The 17,122-nt window shown below is 53.6% G+C and overlaps 7 protein-coding genes across 7 annotated transcripts; 2 read left to right on the forward strand and 5 right to left on the reverse strand.

Annotated features, from left to right (window-relative positions):
• Positions 1-351: 351 nt before the first annotated feature.
• On the reverse strand, positions 352-1,307 carry NECHADRAFT_73389 (uncharacterized protein). Its single transcript, XM_003054297.1, has 3 exons — positions 1,119-1,307; positions 789-969; positions 352-668 (listed from the first exon to the last, which is right to left on the reverse strand). The coding sequence occupies exons 1-3, from the start codon at positions 1,137-1,139 to the stop codon at positions 595-597; spliced, it is 276 nt and encodes a 91-aa protein (XP_003054343.1). The 5' UTR covers positions 1,140-1,307; the 3' UTR covers positions 352-594.
• A 506-nt stretch (positions 1,308-1,813) lies between these two features.
• Positions 1,814-3,958, forward strand: NECHADRAFT_74962 (uncharacterized protein; the record flags this gene model as incomplete). The annotated part of the gene is made up of 2 exons (XM_003053578.1): positions 1,814-1,936; positions 2,006-3,958. 2 exons carry the CDS (start codon positions 1,814-1,816, stop codon positions 3,956-3,958), a joined length of 2,076 nt encoding a protein of 691 aa, XP_003053624.1.
• Positions 3,959-4,701: 743 nt separating this feature from the next.
• On the reverse strand, positions 4,702-5,795 carry NECHADRAFT_90163 (uncharacterized protein; the record flags this gene model as incomplete). Its single annotated transcript, XM_003054298.1, has 3 exons — positions 4,702-5,067; positions 5,120-5,691; positions 5,744-5,795. 3 exons carry the CDS (start codon positions 5,793-5,795, stop codon positions 4,702-4,704), a joined length of 990 nt encoding a protein of 329 aa, XP_003054344.1.
• Positions 5,796-7,960: 2,165 nt separating this feature from the next.
• Positions 7,961-9,707, forward strand: NECHADRAFT_90164 (uncharacterized protein; the record flags this gene model as incomplete). Its single annotated transcript, XM_003053579.1, has 3 exons — positions 7,961-8,005; positions 8,093-9,535; positions 9,591-9,707. The coding sequence occupies 3 exons, from the start codon at positions 7,961-7,963 to the stop codon at positions 9,705-9,707; spliced, it is 1,605 nt and encodes a 534-aa protein (XP_003053625.1).
• A 1,244-nt stretch (positions 9,708-10,951) lies between these two features.
• NECHADRAFT_30845 (uncharacterized protein) lies at positions 10,952-12,783 on the reverse strand (the record flags this gene model as incomplete). The annotated part of the gene is made up of 3 exons (XM_003054299.1): positions 10,952-12,095; positions 12,153-12,555; positions 12,612-12,783. The coding sequence occupies 3 exons, from the start codon at positions 12,781-12,783 to the stop codon at positions 10,952-10,954; spliced, it is 1,719 nt and encodes a 572-aa protein (XP_003054345.1).
• A 399-nt stretch (positions 12,784-13,182) lies between these two features.
• Positions 13,183-14,248, reverse strand: NECHADRAFT_74966 (uncharacterized protein; the record flags this gene model as incomplete). Its single annotated transcript, XM_003054300.1, has 3 exons — positions 13,183-13,952; positions 14,023-14,071; positions 14,129-14,248. 3 exons carry the CDS (start codon positions 14,246-14,248, stop codon positions 13,183-13,185), a joined length of 939 nt encoding a protein of 312 aa, XP_003054346.1.
• Positions 14,249-15,218: 970 nt separating this feature from the next.
• On the reverse strand, positions 15,219-16,734 carry NECHADRAFT_98843 (uncharacterized protein). The gene has a single exon (XM_003054301.1). It carries the CDS (start codon positions 16,718-16,720, stop codon positions 15,389-15,391), a length of 1,332 nt encoding a protein of 443 aa, XP_003054347.1. The 5' UTR covers positions 16,721-16,734; the 3' UTR covers positions 15,219-15,388.
• Between the last annotated feature and the right edge of the window lie 388 nt (positions 16,735-17,122).

Consider the following 17,122-nt stretch of genomic DNA (forward strand, 5'->3'; position numbering starts at 1 on the left):
CCGCAGTTTCGCCGGCTCTTCCCCAGGAGCTCAGTTATCCAATGACGACCAGGTCATTCTACGTCAACCTGATGAATCGGCCGAGAGGGGGAGTGATGGTAGAGCTACTTGCGTTTCAATTAGCTTGGAAGAGTCCATTGAAGGAGATTTCGCCCATTGAAGGTCGAAATGACAATTGCTGACTGTCTTGGCACCTGCAGCTCATCATATGCCTGAAATATTGCTCAATTGCTGTCTCTGCCCTTTGCACCATCTCAATGGCAAAGATCAGCTCCAATTCCAGCTTGTACTCCCTTCACTTCCAGACAATCCAGGTGCAGCAAGTTGTAACCCAAGCCATTGACGTTTTGTCGTCTAAAGTTGTTATATTGTACACCCGTACACTTGTGTAGCAGGGACCTAAGGAAACATCTATGCAGGACCGCCACGTATATCCTCAAATCATACACCGAGTCTTGAGTCGAGGCTCGAGGCTCGGATTATGCCTCCGGTGGATTTGTTTCCCTACGGTTGGCCGACCTTTTCGCCCGTGACTTTCCATCTGTTCTTCCGCCTCATCCACTCTTACGCTTTTCCCTCTGCCACGACCCCATCTTAAGGGTTCTCCTTGGCAACCTTCAGCAGCAGCTTCTCGAGGTCGAACTTGGGATCCGCGGGGTCGGTAATCACTGTCCAGAGTTAGCCCAGGGCATCCTCAACGGTCGGGATGCATGAGATGCAAAATGCCGCCCCCAATTGCTCCCCAGGGGGGCAGATTGGGTTGGGCAACGATGCCAGAGCCGACATACCAGAGTCAGCAGATGATGTAGGGTTCTTCTGCTTCGCAAACTCCGCCTTGGCCTGCTGGATCAACTTCTCCTTCTTCTCGTACTCGTGCTGGGCGTGCTCGGCTCTTTGGGCAGAGAAAATAGCCCGCTGGTGGGTGAAGCCGTAGAAGACGCCCAGGCCGAGGGCGGACCACCGCAAAACCTGGAAATAACTCAATTAGCCTCGTCGTCAAGGCACGTAGCGATTGTGCTGCCCAGAAGTTCGCGTTTCCGGCGTTGTCGAGTGCTCGGGGTCGGGACACGGTCGAGCGGGCGGCCGAATCGGCGTGGATAAGGAAGGATAACACGCACGTTCACTCCGGTCGAAGCCATTGGGGAATCGGGTCGCAAAAACTGCGCGATCGAGTGGGAAAGCGAGAGGATCGGTACAGACGATAGTCGTGGGTCGACAATGGCTTGTCAATGGACCCTGTCGGGGGTGGCTCGAGGGAATTAGGTGCGTCGGCTTGAGGTGAAGAATTGAAAAGATGTCGGGAAAAGTCGCAGTTTTTCCAGGTTTCGCTGTAAAACCAAAAAAGCAGCCGCTGGCGGCTGGGAGCTCGGGCGAACGACGGGAGCTGGAGCCAGTGACAGTGAGCCGGCCGGCGGGATCACGTGCCAGGCTGAATCTCAATCTTTCAGGTACGTACCGTTGAATTGGCACTCTCACTGAGCGCTGTCCCTGACTTGTCCCCTGTGCAGGGGCTCCCGGGGTGCAACTTTCCATGCTGGACGGGCTGTCGCATCCAATTGGACCCCCATTCAGCAGCTACTCAAAGTACTTACCAACTTTGTCCATACACTGCATCATTACTCAAACAACGCGGTCTCAACCACAAAGACGCGCCACGGTACAACGAGATCGGCTTGTCCTTTTCTCTCGTGTTACTATTAAACCACGTCCGCCCACGACTTGCGCCTCTGCGCCTCCCATCACCTGCGAATCCCGCCATCTATAGCTTCCCAGAGATCGACCTGTCCCGCGATGGGACCGTGGAACCTCCACCATGCAGCAACGTCGAGATGAAATCCTAGCAAAGAAAGCAAAGCTCGCGGAGCTTAAGCGGCAGAGAGAGCTTCGGGCCAGCCAGGCGACCGCCAGTCGCTCGAGCATAGGCACCCCTAGCGACGTTGGTCCCCTGATCCTCCACCGCCTTGGAATTAGAGCCCCTCGTTGACATGTTGTCTCTTCACCACAGTTGATATCCCCCACTCCCGGAAGAGCAGATAATCGCCGCGAGATCGAATCGCTCATCAATAGCTTGGTGGGCGACAGCAGACCTGGCTCCACCGTCACAGGAGGCGCTGCCTCTCCGGCCCCTCGTGGCAGCCGTCCGAACAGCGTATTGAGCGCTGGCGAACTCAGCAACGAGACTTCCGAATTCGCCTCTCCCGGTCATATCCAGCCTCTTGTGCTACCACCGAGCCTCACTACTGTTCCCCTCACCACCGTCTTCGAGTGCCCACCGTCTCCCGTAAAAGAGGTCTTCTCATACAGTAAAGGTGTTCAAACGACCGAGGAATGGACGACTCCCAACAGAACCAGAGCTCAGTCTCTCATTTCAGAAGCCGATGATATACCCGTAGCAACTTCGACGCCCAGCAAGAGGCTGAGCAGGAGAGAACGGGATCGAGAGGAGGAGCTTCGACAGAAGATCAGGGAAGAGGTGGAGGAAGAACTAAGGGCGACAAAGGAGTTCCTGACTGATGGTGTGGTGCCGCCGAGCACGTCGATGAACTATCCTTCAAGGAATCTCACTGCCGAAGAACTCGACGCCGTGGCGCAGTCAGACGAATTCGTCGACTTCCTGGAAAAATCCACCAAAGTGATTGAGAGGGCTCTTGATCAAGAGACGTACGATATTCTCACAGACTATGCGCTGCAAGGTCAAGATGTCGAGGATGAAGATGAAGAGACTGGCAATACTGGCGGCCGCGGAAAGCATAGAGTGAAGGAGGTGGCTCAATTCTTTGATGATCGGTGGTCCAAGAAGCGCATGATCAGCGGAATCGACTTCTCGCCCAAATTTAGCGAGCTTGTTCTCGCTTCTTACACCAAGAACCCAACGGCGCCCCACGAACCTGATGGCTTGGTTCAAGTCTGGAACCTTCACATGCAAGATCGCCCAGAATACGTCTTTACAGCGCAGTCAGATATCCTGACAGCAAAGTTCTCGCCTTACCACAACAACCTCATCATCGGTGGCTCATACAGTGGCCAAGTGTTGCTCTGGGATACAAGAGCAAAGGCGGCACCAGTTCAAAAGACCCCCTTGACTGGATACGGACACGCTCACCCTATTTACTCGGTCGATATCGTTGGTACTCAAAACGCCAACAACATCATTTCTTGCTCAACTGATGGTGTTGTGTGTGGTTGGACCATGGACGTGTTCGCTCAGCCTCAGGAGTTGCTCGAGCTGAAGAATCCCAGCCAGGCCAAGGTGGCTGTTGAAGATGTGAGCCCAACATGCCTTTCTTTCCCGGATACGGATCCTACATTCTTCCTAGTCGGCAGTGAGGAGGGCACCATCTTCCCCTGCCATCGATACGACCGAGCTGGTGCCAAGGCCGGCGTGGACAAGAAGATCAGCTACAAGGGACACACTGCACCTGTCATGTCGGTCGACTTCCATCCTGCCAGAGGCCCAGTGGATCTGGGTGATTTGGTCATCTCTTCATCACTGGATTGGAGCGTGAAGCTCTGGAAGGTTCGGGCACCTGCCGCAACCTCCACCATTGGCTCTGGCGATGGTACCATCTCGCCGCTGATCGATTTTGTGCGCGAGGATGTCGTCTACGACGCCAAGTGGTCACCTGTCAAACCCAACATTTTTGCCTTGGTAGACGGTGCCGGCTGGCTTGAGCTCTGGGATATCGCTGTCGAAACCGAGGAACCTGTGTCGCGGATATCACCCAGTGCTCGAAAGGACGGCAGAACCATGCTTTCAAAGAGTCTGAACAAGGTAGCATGGGAGCCCAATGATGGAAAGCGCCTTGCCACTGGTGGTATCGACGGTTCCCTAACAGTGTTTGAGGTGGCCAGCGGTCTAGGAGGCAAGGAGGCTTTGAAGAATGAGGACTGGGCAAACGTGAAGAAGCTTGTGAATAGACTTGAAGCGGTAGGGTCGAATGGCGCGTTGATGGATTAAGGAGGTGTGTTGGAGTATTGGCAGCATAGTGGGCGCATTTTTTGTGTGTTCAGGTAGTTGACCAGAGAAGATGATTGTATACCCCGTAAGATTTTATATCCTGTGAGAATTATCGAGCTTGTCTCATCCATCCCGAAGCTCTTCAGCCCCGATCACTCAAGTATAGACGCTACTCTCCAAGCCTTATTGGGCGAAGCCAGCTATGTAACATTCTTGGAGCTTTTGTCCAGTAGTCGAGAATCTATAAAACTTCATTAGTTCACACCATGTACTCCGTAATTTGTTGTGTTCGTCTGTTGACTGGCAAACCCCCTGTTGTGCTCAGTTGAGATTAGACGTCACGTGCATCAGATCCACCTGACTGTTTACCAACTTTTTCGCTTGAGCCTCAACAACTTTCCTCTCTACCTCCTCCCTACTCCAAAAACCACCTGAGATGAGACAGGCACGAGCGGCTCAGCACCGTTCGGCTGTTGGAGGTTCATCGCCTTCATGTGTCTGACCGTGTGGCGAGACACGGTGAACGGCGGTGACTAGTTGCATTGGTAAGTCTTTTTCCTCTTCTCGCGACTCATTGAACATTTCATGATGGCATTCATTTTTATGAATTCTGCAATTCTGAATGCCAATTTTGGCATCCTGTGGACAAACTCTAGCTGAAAATATTCAATCTCTTGCCTTTGTTGTCTGGTATATCCTAGATAGCATGCTAATTCACCAACAGATTCCCTTTCCAACTACTTTTAGGTCTCCATGGGCACACCCGCAGGGTAACGAGCACCAGCAGCCTCAAAGTTGTCCACCAGTGGTCGGATAGCCTGCATCTCCTCCTCGGTGAGCTGGAAGTACTGGGTGTTCTCCTTGACTCGGGCCGCTGCGCTGGCTCCCGGGATGGGGATGATGGTAGGAAGGTGATGACGCTTGCTGAGACCCCTCACCCAGGCAATTGCCAGCTGGGCTGGGGTGCATCCCTTCTTCTTGGCAAGAGCCTCGACCTCTTTGACGAGCTTGAGGTTGTGCTGAAAGGCTTCGGGCTGGAAGCGTGGCATGATGGAGACAATGCCCAATTCCTTGACCTCGGAAGCGTCCTTGAACCGACCAGAAAGCATCTATGGTAGTGATTAGAACTGAAGCTGCTTGCATGAAATTAATTTTACTTACACCACGGCCAATAGGCGCATAGGCCAGAATTGGGATGTCATGCTCGGCACAAGCTTCGGCAACCCCGTTCTTGAGGATATCGATGGAGAACATGCTCAGCTCAACCTCGGCGGCAACAATCTTGGTGATCTTGGCAGCGTCGTGGACGGTCTGGGCGCTGCACTCTGAGAGGGAGATGCCACCGATCTTACCCGTGTCGATGTACTCCTTCTGGATGACACCAAAGGTCTCCTCGAGGGGGACATTGGGGTCTCTCCTAGAGCAGGCAAAGGCGTCAACCTTCTTAGTCCCACCGAGCTGGCTGATGATGTTGTCGAGAGATCGTCGGATGCCCTCGGGTGTGCCGTTGGGCATGTGGTTGTCGAGATTGTGACCGCCCTTGATGACGAGAAAGACCTTGTCGGCATCCTCGGGATACTTGGTGAAGTAATGCTTGAGAATAGTCATGGAGTTGTACTCAGGTGTGCCATAGAACTCGGCGCCGTTCCAGACGTTGCAGCCGTTTTCGAGGGCGGTGCGCATGGCCTCGATGGCCTGGTCCAGAGGGGGTGGAGTAGGACGCCAGGTAAGGCCTATCGGTTGTCAGTTGGGATGCTATGTAAGTTGAGCACAGTGAGGTCATACCCATGAGGCCGTAGCCAAGAGCGCCGACTTCCTTTCCAAGAATCTGAGGCATGATGGGCTTGGTACGAATGAGGTTATACTGAGTAAAGGTCTTGGAGGAAGAGAAGATGGCTGAGGATGGTTGTCAATTGATGATGATGATGATGCTGAATGAATCCATTCTTAATGATTCAACCATCCATTTTATAGCCACTTCGTTCATCCTTCCATCGGTCTTGGATGCAAACTCCATGTGTATCATCGTCGGGTTTACAGCCTCGCCTGGTTAGATAAAGCCGTCAAGCTCCACGCCGCGTGCCGAGATCCGCCGGCAAGTTCCGCCTCATGCAAGGAGCATGGAGATAGGAGCAAGGCTAGGTTCTATAAACCCGCAATGGAAATAGTTGATCCCATCTATCGGGGTTGATTGTCAAAATGTCACCCTCTCGTATAGTAGCCAGTTGTATGACGCCTTATGAAGCATGCTAATTAGATTTGCCATAAACTGCCACCCTGCAACATTGACATCTAATCAGCAGGTAAATAAATTCATACATAATGTTAACACTCAAAATTTACTAAGTTCGTGAAGCATTCAATTATTTCCGTTCTTGGCTAGAACAATACGTGTTGCTATCCGCCTCATTCACAAAGCGAGACTGTCTGCATCTCTGGGGGCATCGGATTGAACACTGATATCTCTTGTGAGAAGCCACAGGATGAATAGCTCGGCGTGTATTCTACCGCCTGTACCTTGGTTGGGAAAGCTTCACTGCTTGAGCTGGTATCTCTTATTGGCTTCAGAATGAGGAGGATTCTTAGACTAACTACACTTAGTCCGACTACGGCGCCGGCGACTGCTCCACTGATGACGGCCCCGGAGGGAGCGGATGCTGCTTCCTCCGGCTCCTCGGCCGGCTGTGTCTTCTCTTCCTTTGCTGGTGTTGCACTAATAGATGGCTGGACCACGCCGCTGGCGGCTTCACCGCACATACTGATAGTATTCTCGTCAAAGACTCGCGGGTTGGTCGGCAACACCATTCATCTAGAGCTCTTTGACGTTGTGTTTGGTAGCCTGAGCCCTGCTGCGATCGATGTCGACAAAGGGCACGACATGCTGGTCGTTTGGCACCCGGATCTACAGACTCAAATTGAAAGCAATATCGCCAACGAACCTAATCAGAGTATTGGCTGGCACCTGGTAGTCAAGATTAATGAATCAACGTGCACTTTATCTGCATCAAGGAGACATGCTAAATAGTGGAGGTCGTATGAGGTCTGTGTGGTCGAACCCGGTCACTTGCCAACTTACGCGCCTGGCACCTCGAGAAGGAGTTGTCCTTGGGGGTCAATACGGCACGGCAAAGCAGGGTTGAAAGGGGAGATGCTCTCGCTAGAACATGACTGAAGTTGGTCCAAATGTCCGAGATGGTGACAGCCCCGAGTGCCTGTGTAGTCGTTGTAGACGAGGGGTGCCGCGTAGTTCCCTTTATCACCTTCTCCTCAACCTGCCCAAGGGAACCATCGACGGGGTCCCCAATGTCGCCGGCTTTCTCAACTGTGGATCACAGCCGCGGCGTAAGATCAAGAGACACACTTGACGCCATAAAGCCTGCACATTTCAAAGCTTATTGCGCGCCCGGAGCGCAGTTCAAAGAGGCAATTTCCACGTTGTCAGGTCGTAGCGAGCAACAATTCGAGTGCATGGCCGTGTTTCAACAGGGATTTCTCCCGTATCGCTCCCGTCCCGCAGCAGATCCGGTAGGAACTGCGGATCCGCCAAGACCTGTCTTTGCCTCTTTACTGGCTCTGCACTGCTAGCGCCCGTCTGCACCCACTATGGCTTGCCTTGCAGACAGCCAATGAATTGGCGTAATCACATTTTATGGCCCGCAGTCGCTACCGGATCTGCTGAGGGAGTCGATGAGGGCATGCAAGTGTTGAACAAAGAAGCCCTGCAAAGTACTAATTCGTCATGTTCGTATAGGCTTTTAATCGAAATGGTTGCATCCTGCGGCTGCGGTCGGCGGCAATTCACAAGCGCCATGTTTATCGCGTAGACCCTTCCTCGGGGAGTCGGGGGGCAGATACATTCGGTACTAATTCCCCCAACTACCCATACCCAGCGCGAGGCCAAATAGTTCCATTCCTAAGCGTCTCTCATTTCCCGTCGACGAGTTTGTCGACTTTCTCTCTTTTCTTTAACCCTTTTCCTACCAAACGGGCTTTTCATACGCCATGATCTTGCTCTCACAGCCATCATTATCACCAAATACAGCGCTGGTCGCTGCTTTTGCCGGGATAATATTGCTCTGGCACCTTCTATCTACGTCTGCGTCTTTGTCTACGCCTAAGACGAGTGGCCTGGAGTTTGTACCAAGCTCCATTAACTGGTCTACTCTGCCGCAATTTCATCCTCCTTCATCAATCAAACCCCTACCAACCGAGACGCCTCACAAATTGCCCAAAGTCCAGGCCAACCAGGGCCAGTTCCAACTCACTTCAACAACCAAGAGCCGCCAAAAAGCCGTCCGTGATGAGTTTCTGCGCAGTTACAAGTCATACAAGCAGTATGCATGGATGAAGGATGAGCTGACGCCCATCTCCGCTACGGGAAAGGACACCTTTGGAGGATGGGCGGCAACCCTAGTCGACTCCCTGGACACCCTTTGGATTATGGACCTTAAGGAGGAATTCAGTGAGGCTGCTCAAGCGGCTGCCACACTCAACTGGGGCGAAACTCACGATGGCGCTGTCAACTTGTTTGAGACGACGATCCGTCACCTTGGAGGTCTTCTCAGCGCCTACGAACTAAGCCGCGAAGAGGTTCTACTCAAGAAGGCCGTCGAACTCGGCGAGATGCTCTACGTTGCCTTTGACACCCCCAATCGTCTGCCTGGCTTCTGGCTCAACTTTGAAGACGCCCGGACTGGAAAGCAGGTTGCCGGCGTCCATGACCCGTCCGCGTCCCCTAGCTCTCTGGTGATGGAATTCACAAAGCTCTCGCAGCTCACCGGCGATCCCAAGTTTTACGATGCCACAGATCGCGTAACGCAGTTTCTGGTGAGAATCCAGAACGACACGCGCTTACCAGGAATGTGGCCTCTCTGCCTCAACTTTCAGCACGAGCAAGCAACCGACAACACCTTCTCCCTTGGAGCACTAGCCGACTCCCTCTATGAGTATCTACCAAAGATGCACGCGCTACTGGGCGGCTTGGATGCGAATTACGAGTCTATGTATCGTATAGCCTCTGATACCGTCATCAAGCATCTGCTCTACCGGCCTATGCTCCCAGAGAAGGACGATATTCTATTCTCTGGTGACGTTCACGTCAATGACGACAGGGTCGAGCTGGTCACCGAGAGTCAACATCTCACCTGCTTTGCTGGAGGCATGTTTGCGTTGGCTGGAAAGCTCTTAAACATCGAGGAGCATGTTAATATTGGAGAGAGACTTGCCCGAGGCTGCGGGTGGGCATACAAGGCGTTCCCCACAGGCATGATGCCCGAGATTTTCAACCTCGTGTCCTGCCCGAGCCTTGAGCCGTGTGAATATGAAAAGGAACGATGGCTCCCTGAGAAGGAATCTCTCTCGCCAGGCTTTCGAAATGCCCGGGACCCGCGATACATCCTCCGGCCGGAAGCCATCGAGAGCATCTTCATCATGTATCGGATCACAGTCGATCCCCAGTGGCAGGACATGGCGTGGGATATGTTCCAATCCATTGTCCGCTACACCACCACCCAGCATGCCAATGCGGCTATCGAGGACGTCACTAATACAGAGACTGCCCAAACCGACTCAATGGAGGTAAGTAGAACTCCTTGCTAGTGATTGATCACGGTATACTAACACATGGACGCAGAGTTTCTGGCTATCCGAGACCCTCAAGTATTTTTACCTCATCTTTTCACCCCCAGACTTGGTGAACTTGGATGAGTATGTGTTGAATACAGAAGCACACCCCTTCCGCCGACCATAGTGCGAGAGTTGGTAGTTAGAATTACCATGTATAAGTAATGAGCGATTGCATCTTGGATACAGAAGAAGACGAAACCCTACCGTGACGACGTTGGGTAAAATACATCAATGATAATATCCCACATGAGCATCTTCCCCCCAATTGCGACGTCACAGCTGTAACCTCGTGCTATCATGAACTTAGATCTCAATTAGCATCCCTTCCGCTGCTTTCACCTTCTGGCACTCCTTGATCTTTCTAGTCACCGCCATATTGACATCCACCGCTGATCGATTCATAATCTTCTGCCCCTGTTGTCCACCATCATTGACCTGACGCTGAGACGCCACCTTCTGCTTCCTCTTCTTGGTCGACTTGCGCGTTTCTGCGGCACGAATCACCTCTGGGGGCATCGGCATGACACCCCGTGCTTGAAGCCACCAGTCCGGGAACGTCTCGAGTCCAACCTCTACGAGACCCTCGGGCGTCGTGGGCATGGCGTGTTTGAACCGGCATGAGAGACCCCATCTGCATGCCCCGTAGCGGCACCAGTGGCGGCATGGAGATGTCAGAACAGGAGTCGGAGACATAGTGGTCGTGAGCTCCAGGTCCTGACTGTTGTTGAGGGGGTTATGACGGCTCGAGGCGAGACCCTGCGCGGGCTTGAGCTTCTTAGGAGCTGGCGAAGCCAATGCAGGCTTTGGCTTGTCCTCGACCTCGCCAGCTTCAGAAGGCGGTGGAGAAGAACTAGGTTCAGTCTTGGAAGGGCCGGTGATTGAGGCACCGTCATCGGAGCATAACTGTTCCTTTTCGCCATCATCTGAGATCAAGGCAAACTTAAGCTGGTAAGTCCCGGCCTCGGCGTGAAAAGGTCCCAGGTTGATCATGTCTTCTGTCTGCTCTTGAGGCAGATGTCGGGGGACTCCGATGACTTCGAGCCATTCAGGGAGCATGTCGGCGGGGATGAGAGGAACAGCTGTTCCGGGGCGGACGAGAACTTGGCCGTTGGGCGTGATTTGCTCGAGGCCAGGCCGGACCAGGAAGAATAGAGGCCTGGGAGACATGGTTGAAAGAACCTTTTATATGAGGTGAATGAGTGTGTTTAGTAGACGACAACTTACAGTACACTAGGGTAGTCTATCTTTATATAGAAAGACTACTCTTGGATTGTCAATCCTGCATAGCTTGTTTCACTAGGTACTCACGGTTTGCCATAGACAAACACAAAACCAGCATACATGCAGCTTCACGTAGGGTTTGTCCAACTATCGAACCTCCACGCGGATCTTGACATCCAACCCGTCCACACAGTAACCCAGCTGCCTAGGCCCGTCCTTGAGTTCCACCTCTCTCTTGACCCATCGTCCTGCCTTGCCTGAGCTGCCCTCCGCGGCGTGTGTGTCTATCCCCTTTCGTTCCCTCTCTTCTTCGGCTTCCTCCTCGTCGCTGCTGTCTCCCTCTTGATCATCAAAGCCGGCAACAGGATCCCACTCGCCAGTCTCCCACACGAGTCCCATCTTGAGGGGAGACATGTCAAACAGTTTTCCAGCAACTCCTTTCACGGCATAAATGTCGTATGATTTGGGAATCTGAGTAACTTTCTCTTCGCCTTTGCCCAGGTGGAAACCAACTGTAACTAACCTAGCTTCAAGAAATGCAGGATTGACCTCTAGCCGGCGGTTGATGGTTGGCTCGCCATACATCTCGCAAAGTTGAGTATAACGAGGATGGTTGACCAAGACTTCCGCCTCTGCATTCTCTGGCACAGCTGCGAGTTGTTTTCCAATACGAGAGAGGTAAAACATCTCGGCGTTGGTCCGATCAGCAGGCGTGACCTGGCTAAAGTTGAGAGACTTGAGTGAGGCAAGACGAGCCACGGTGAACATGTGAGACTCTTCTGCGGATGAAGCCTTGGCATCGATGTCGGCGGCATCGTAGAATGGGTTGTGTCCAATCCGCAAACCTGTTAGACCTGGAAAGTGCTTGGGTAGCTGGTCCACAAACGTCCATGACTGTATGTTGTTGTATGAGACATCGAGATACTGAACAGATTCGGAGAACATGGGACCTTCAGAGCCTTCTGGTGCGACGGCTGAGATGTTGTTCCCTTTCAGGTGGATGTTGCGGAGGGACTTGAGAACTGTGAGGGTGCTGATGTCGGCAAGTGTCGTAAACTCGTTGATCTCAAGGTTGATTGAAGTCAGAGTAGACGCAAGAGTTCCAAAGTTGACAAGAGGAAGGCTATGAAGGTGATTTGAACCAGCATCAAGTGCAGCCAGGATGGGGCATTTGACGGCGATGTGGCAGACCTCTTCCCAACTCAGCATTGTCTCCTCAAGCGACAACTCCTTGACGCCATCAATCACACCCGTAGTTTGATTGTCCAGAACATCCTGGAACCGGTTTCCACTAGAATCATGTTAGTACATTGTTTACTGTTTGCAACAGACCGGGAAGGGGACACACTTGATGCTCAGATGCTGAAGGTTTGGCAGCTCACGACAAATGTCGAGCACAGGATCAAGCCGCTCAAACAAGTTGCGGCTAAGGTCAAGCTGGGTGATCTTGGGACACGTCTTGGCTATGACGCCCTCCTCCTCATCCTCAGCCCTCGGGGTAGCGACCTGCAGGTCCTCAAGGATGACGGTGGTGAGCACGGCCGGATTTGCCTGCTTCCTCCGGATCTTCTCGAAGCCGACCTCCTCCGCACGCTTACCAAAGAAGATGATCTCCTCGGCTGCCCTCCGGCCGTCGGGAAGGGTATACTCGGAGGCGTACTTGTGGTAGACGGCAGCCAGAAAGTGCCGCGGCGGGTCAGCAGGGCGCGAAGGCCGAACAAAGGATGCAGCGGTGGGGGAATTTGATTTGCCTGTGGCCGGGTCGTCAGTCAGTCTGAGGGGGATCTAGACCGGTATCTCGTGTTACATGTAAAGTAACGGATGCCCTTGTGGCATCCGTCGTGTTTGCCCCGGGCCGAGTCGTCCCATTCCACTCCGAGCCAGGTACCCGTGGTGCCCGCGACCTCACCGACGAACCTCACGGTGCAGAGGGCTCCATCGTAGGAGACGCGCTGCCCAATTCGTTGAGAGGATGACATGATGATTGTTTAGAGAGATTGATATTGGCTGTTATTGAGTGCGCGACTTGATGATGGTCATGGTTGATGGCGGCCGATCGTTGTTGCGTTGTTGAGAGGAGAGTCCGACTCAGGCAGCAGAATTTGAAGCATCATCCTGCTGTGTCAGAGAATTTGTGTGGCCTACAACAACAAATTACAGCAACACAAGAGGCAGCAGCAATTATCGACAAATACAACTAATGCAGGTTTCCGATTAAATCAAATTCACGACTACCCAATTTTTTAACAAAACGTTTAATTAAAAGAGGTATCTTTGTCGCTGGCAAACACAAAGCAAAAGCAGAGGCCCGCCTCGCTAGACAAGCCAAGAGAAACAGTGACACTAACAACACACGCTCACGTTGGTTTATGCATCAATCACAACCGGCTCTTCTTGTCCTTCTCCTTGGCGACAACTCTAACCAACGCCCTTCCGTTTGTCAGGCACACCTTGCCCCCTGCCACCTGAACGGTGAACCGTACCTCTTCGTACCCGTCCGTCTTCTGCCCCGTCCGCCACACGCTCGTGATGAGCTTGTCCCCGGGAATCACCGGGCTGGCAAACCTCGCCTGGAACTCCCTGAGGTTGGCCGGGTTGCTGCCGCCCAGCTCTTTCAGAATCTCGTGGCAGGCCATGTTCCACGAGTAGAGGCCGTGCATGATGGAGCCCCCAAAGCCCATGCCCGCCCCCGGCTCGGGCGTGGCGTGGAGCGGGTTGTAGTCGCCGTTGAGGCGGTACAGCAGGCCCGACTGCTTGGTTGACTGGTGCTCTAGCACCAAATCGGGCTTCTCGTCTACCGGCGGAGGGAAGCTAACCGTCGGCGGGCCCTTGGGTCCCCCCCAGTTCCCCTGCGCGACATAGAACGAGCTGGTTGTCACCCGCGAGTAGACGTCGCCGCTGCCCGCGTCCACCAGGTCAGACTGCGTCTCTACTACGCTGCCGGGGTGGCCCTTGTCGTAGACCCCAATCACCTTTGTGCGGAACTCGAACCTTTTGCCCTCGGACGACACGGGAAGCCGCTTCAGGAACTCCATCTTGCGCTGTCCGTCGACTACACGGCTTGGGTCAAAGTCTGGCACTCCGGGGATCTTGACGGCTTTTTGAGCTGCGTAAAAGTCCACAACGTCTTGTGTGTCGCCCTTGAAGACTAGGAGTTGAGTAAACCGTCAGTAAGCTAACTGCGTACATCTGAAACCGAGGGTATAATTAGAACTCACGGAGAGCTACGGGGTATGTCGGGAAGACGGTAAAGCTAGGGTGAAGTTCCTGTAGGGCTGCTCAGCAACTTGTCGATCTCGTCTTGAGACTGGATCGTCAACTCACGTAGAGGAACTGAAGCTCATCATCGGTACAGCCAACTGTGTTGGCAAAGAGCAAGACATCTCGTCTCAACCACGAGACGCTCTGAGGAGGATATTGATAACCAACGCCTGGTCCAGACATGATGTATGTATGTATGTAAAAGAGAAGCAACAAAGAGGAATGTGTCTGAGCATCTCCCTCCCTTTTCAACGGCCGGAAACGCCTCGCCTTTTGTCCTACCCCGTCTCAGCGCCAGCGCCCCAAAGGGCTGAACTCGTAAAAAAAAGCAGCCCATCTCTTGGCAGCGATTCCGGCCTGTGTAATTACACTGGTACGATGGATGCCTCATGGCTTGGTCGCCCGGAGCCGAGGCTCACGGAGCTGTGGAGCACAGCATGACCTTTATTATCAACGGGCGTCAGCCAACAAAGAGGTCTTTTACGAGCTGCCCTATCCCTTAAGCTACAGCTGCAGCCGCCAGATGCACAGCCAAAAGTCCCTCGCCAACCTCAAAGACAGAGTGTCAAGATGGGATGGGGATGTGATAGGATGTGTGTCCAGAACCGGAGACGGAGACGGAGACGGAGTATAACAATAAACTGATTATCTAGATAATCGCTAATAACTAAAATAAAAGTGCAACCGAGCGCAACCCACCCTTGCTGCCACCTGCTCTCTTCTGACACATCTCCACCCACCTACCTTATTCTTGCCAGCTCCCCAACGTTAGCTTATCAAAACTCGCCACTAACATCAACACTAGCCAAGCGCCCAGCAGCAGAAGCAGCATCGCTCAACCATGTCCTCTTCATCAGCTGAGTCTGAGTGCCAGCACCGCTGTGCCCAGCTCATTTCTTTTGGCATGCTTCTCCAGGACCTCTCTACCCGCACCAACCTGCTCCAGCAGGACCGCCCCTCGCCGGCAGGTAGCCCACAAGCTACCTCGGCTCAACAGCCCAAACCTGATGCCTCGTTAGACCAACCTGGGCAACTCCCCGATAGGACCCTTTGACTCAGCTCAGCCAGACTAGTCAGGGGTCCTCCCGCTTAACAGGGGCGAGTGTTCCGGCGTCCGGTGAGCCCTATCCCACTTCATGTCCGACTTCACTCTACGAGTCACAAGACTGACAAAGCGTACTCAAAGAGATCAATTGATGGCTAGCTACATATACGGTATCAGTGCTAGCTGCTGTGGTTTCAAAAACTGTACAAAAGAGTGTAGATCGTCAAATGTTAATGCTCAGCAATCATTGCGGCATTCTGGTATCGGTTCGCTCAAAATCAATTGACACGGCCAACTCTTCCCTTGGCTCTGTCACATTCCTCCAGAAATCGATAGACCCCTTCAAGACCCTCGTAGTCTTCCGAAGGTCCCGCCATGGAGCTAGCCGGAGGTGACATGGTCTCGTAACCCTCGGTCTCAGTCAACCAGGGGTTGTCGGCCATCTCATCCATAAAGGCTTCTCGAACAAAGTCATCGTCGTCCAGGGAAGACACATGTTCAAAGTCGTAACCCTCCACAGATCGGACCGACAAAGTCGGTGACACCGCTGACTTGGTGGTGTCGGGAGCAAAGGGAAACTTGAGGGCCATAGGGACGCCAACTTCGGCGTCAAAGTTGGGGTCCTGACCAACAACTCCACGCTGAACCCCAATGTCATCGCATAGTCGCTCAATGGTTTCAGCGTCGACTCCAGGGAACCGGACTCGCAAAGTGTTGTGCTTCTCTAAAAGAACTGGAAGGTCACCTAAAATTGCAAGTCTGCGGAGATCCGCATATATCGCGGTGAGATCCTGCAATGCTCGGCCGAAATCAGCAGACAGAACATCGAGGAAGCCCTCAGTGTTGAGGGAAGCGCCGGCGAGGGCGGCCTCGGCCTTGAAACCGGAGGTTCCAGACGCAAAGGGGATGGCGGCAGCGAGAGGGCTGAGAGCCGTGACGGTGGGGCTGAGCTGGAAGTCGACAAAGGCGCCGGGGGCGGTGTGAGTGATGGAAGAGAACTTTCGCATCGCTTCATCCTCCACGGGTGACACGGCGCGGTACTGATGGTTACCGTGGGGTCCGACGCCGTCGTATCGGAGCTTCTGCCCAGACAGGAAGAAGGCCCTCATGGCCTGCGAGACATTCTGCACAACCTGGGCCGGGGCGGCCGGGGTATGCGAGAAGTACCGAGCTCCGCCTCCGAGACTGTACCCGCCGGCGGTCCGGGGCATAGCACCTCCGGTCAAGTTCGGACGGAGCGTGCTGGCGAAAGGGGCTCGGCCGGAGAACTGTCCAACACGGCGAGAAGTATTGGAGACCGGGAGCTGGGATCGGTCGAACCGGGCGGCCTTGGGCTCGGAGCTAACAAATCTCCTAACCACACGGTTGATATTCTGAGCAGCGGAGCTCGAGAACCATCGGGTATGGCGCTTCTGCTGCCGGAGGACAGCGACGGGGTGAATTGGCTGGCGGGCGACTCTGGCGGTCTTGAGTGTAAGATGGTGGAACTCGGACTGCAGCGGTCGCGTAATAAGGACGAGCTTGGTCCGAACCACGTTTGTGGTTTTGGCCACGGCGACTCGTAGGAGCCGCCGGGCCATGGGACCCAACAGCGCCTCTACGGACGCCATCGTGAAGTTTCGTATCGTTTCCAATCCAACTTTGGGTTGGAGAGTGAGATGTAGAGGGGGGAGGCGAGGCATCCAGCTCGGGAGTTGGGGGGCTCTTTATGTGGCGATAAGATTCGCCACAATCCAGATAACGGAGGATCTCGGCAGCACCGCCACACAGCTGCCGTGGCAGAGATTGCGGGGCACTCTAGTACTAAAGTAGCCTAGCGTACCCGCTCAGTCAGCACCCATATCTTCGCGCTCCAAGAAATTTTTTTGATTCTTCTTCTTCTCTAAAACTTCATCCTTCAAGGTCCGGTTTGCACTCGCGACACAAGTGTGCCGTCGACCCTGCGTGACCATGACCTTCAATTGCTTCTAGGTAAGACCTCTCTCCTCTTCCTCGCGACCTGAACCCTTCTA

This window comes from Fusarium vanettenii (assembly GCF_000151355.1).
Source record: "Fusarium vanettenii 77-13-4 chromosome 1 genomic scaffold NECHAsca_1_chr1_3_0, whole genome shotgun sequence".
NCBI classification, from domain to species: domain Eukaryota; kingdom Fungi; phylum Ascomycota; class Sordariomycetes; order Hypocreales; family Nectriaceae; genus Fusarium; species Fusarium vanettenii.

Excerpts from the sequence above, each read along its gene's own strand:
- NECHADRAFT_73389 (XM_003054297.1), bottom strand. The coding sequence starts at position 1,139 with ATGGCTTCGACCGGAGTGAAC. Across the intron at positions 970-1,118 it reads TGGCTTCGACCGGAGTGAAC|GTTTTGCGGTGGTCCGCCCT; the intron begins GTGCGTGTTATC and ends AGTTATTTCCAG. Across the intron at positions 669-788 it reads TACATCATCTGCTGACTCTG|TGATTACCGACCCCGCGGAT; the intron begins GTATGTCGGCTC and ends AACTCTGGACAG.
- NECHADRAFT_98843 (XM_003054301.1), bottom strand. The coding sequence starts at position 16,720 with ATGGCGTCCGTAGAGGCGCTGTTGGGTCCCATGGCCCGGCGGCTCCTA.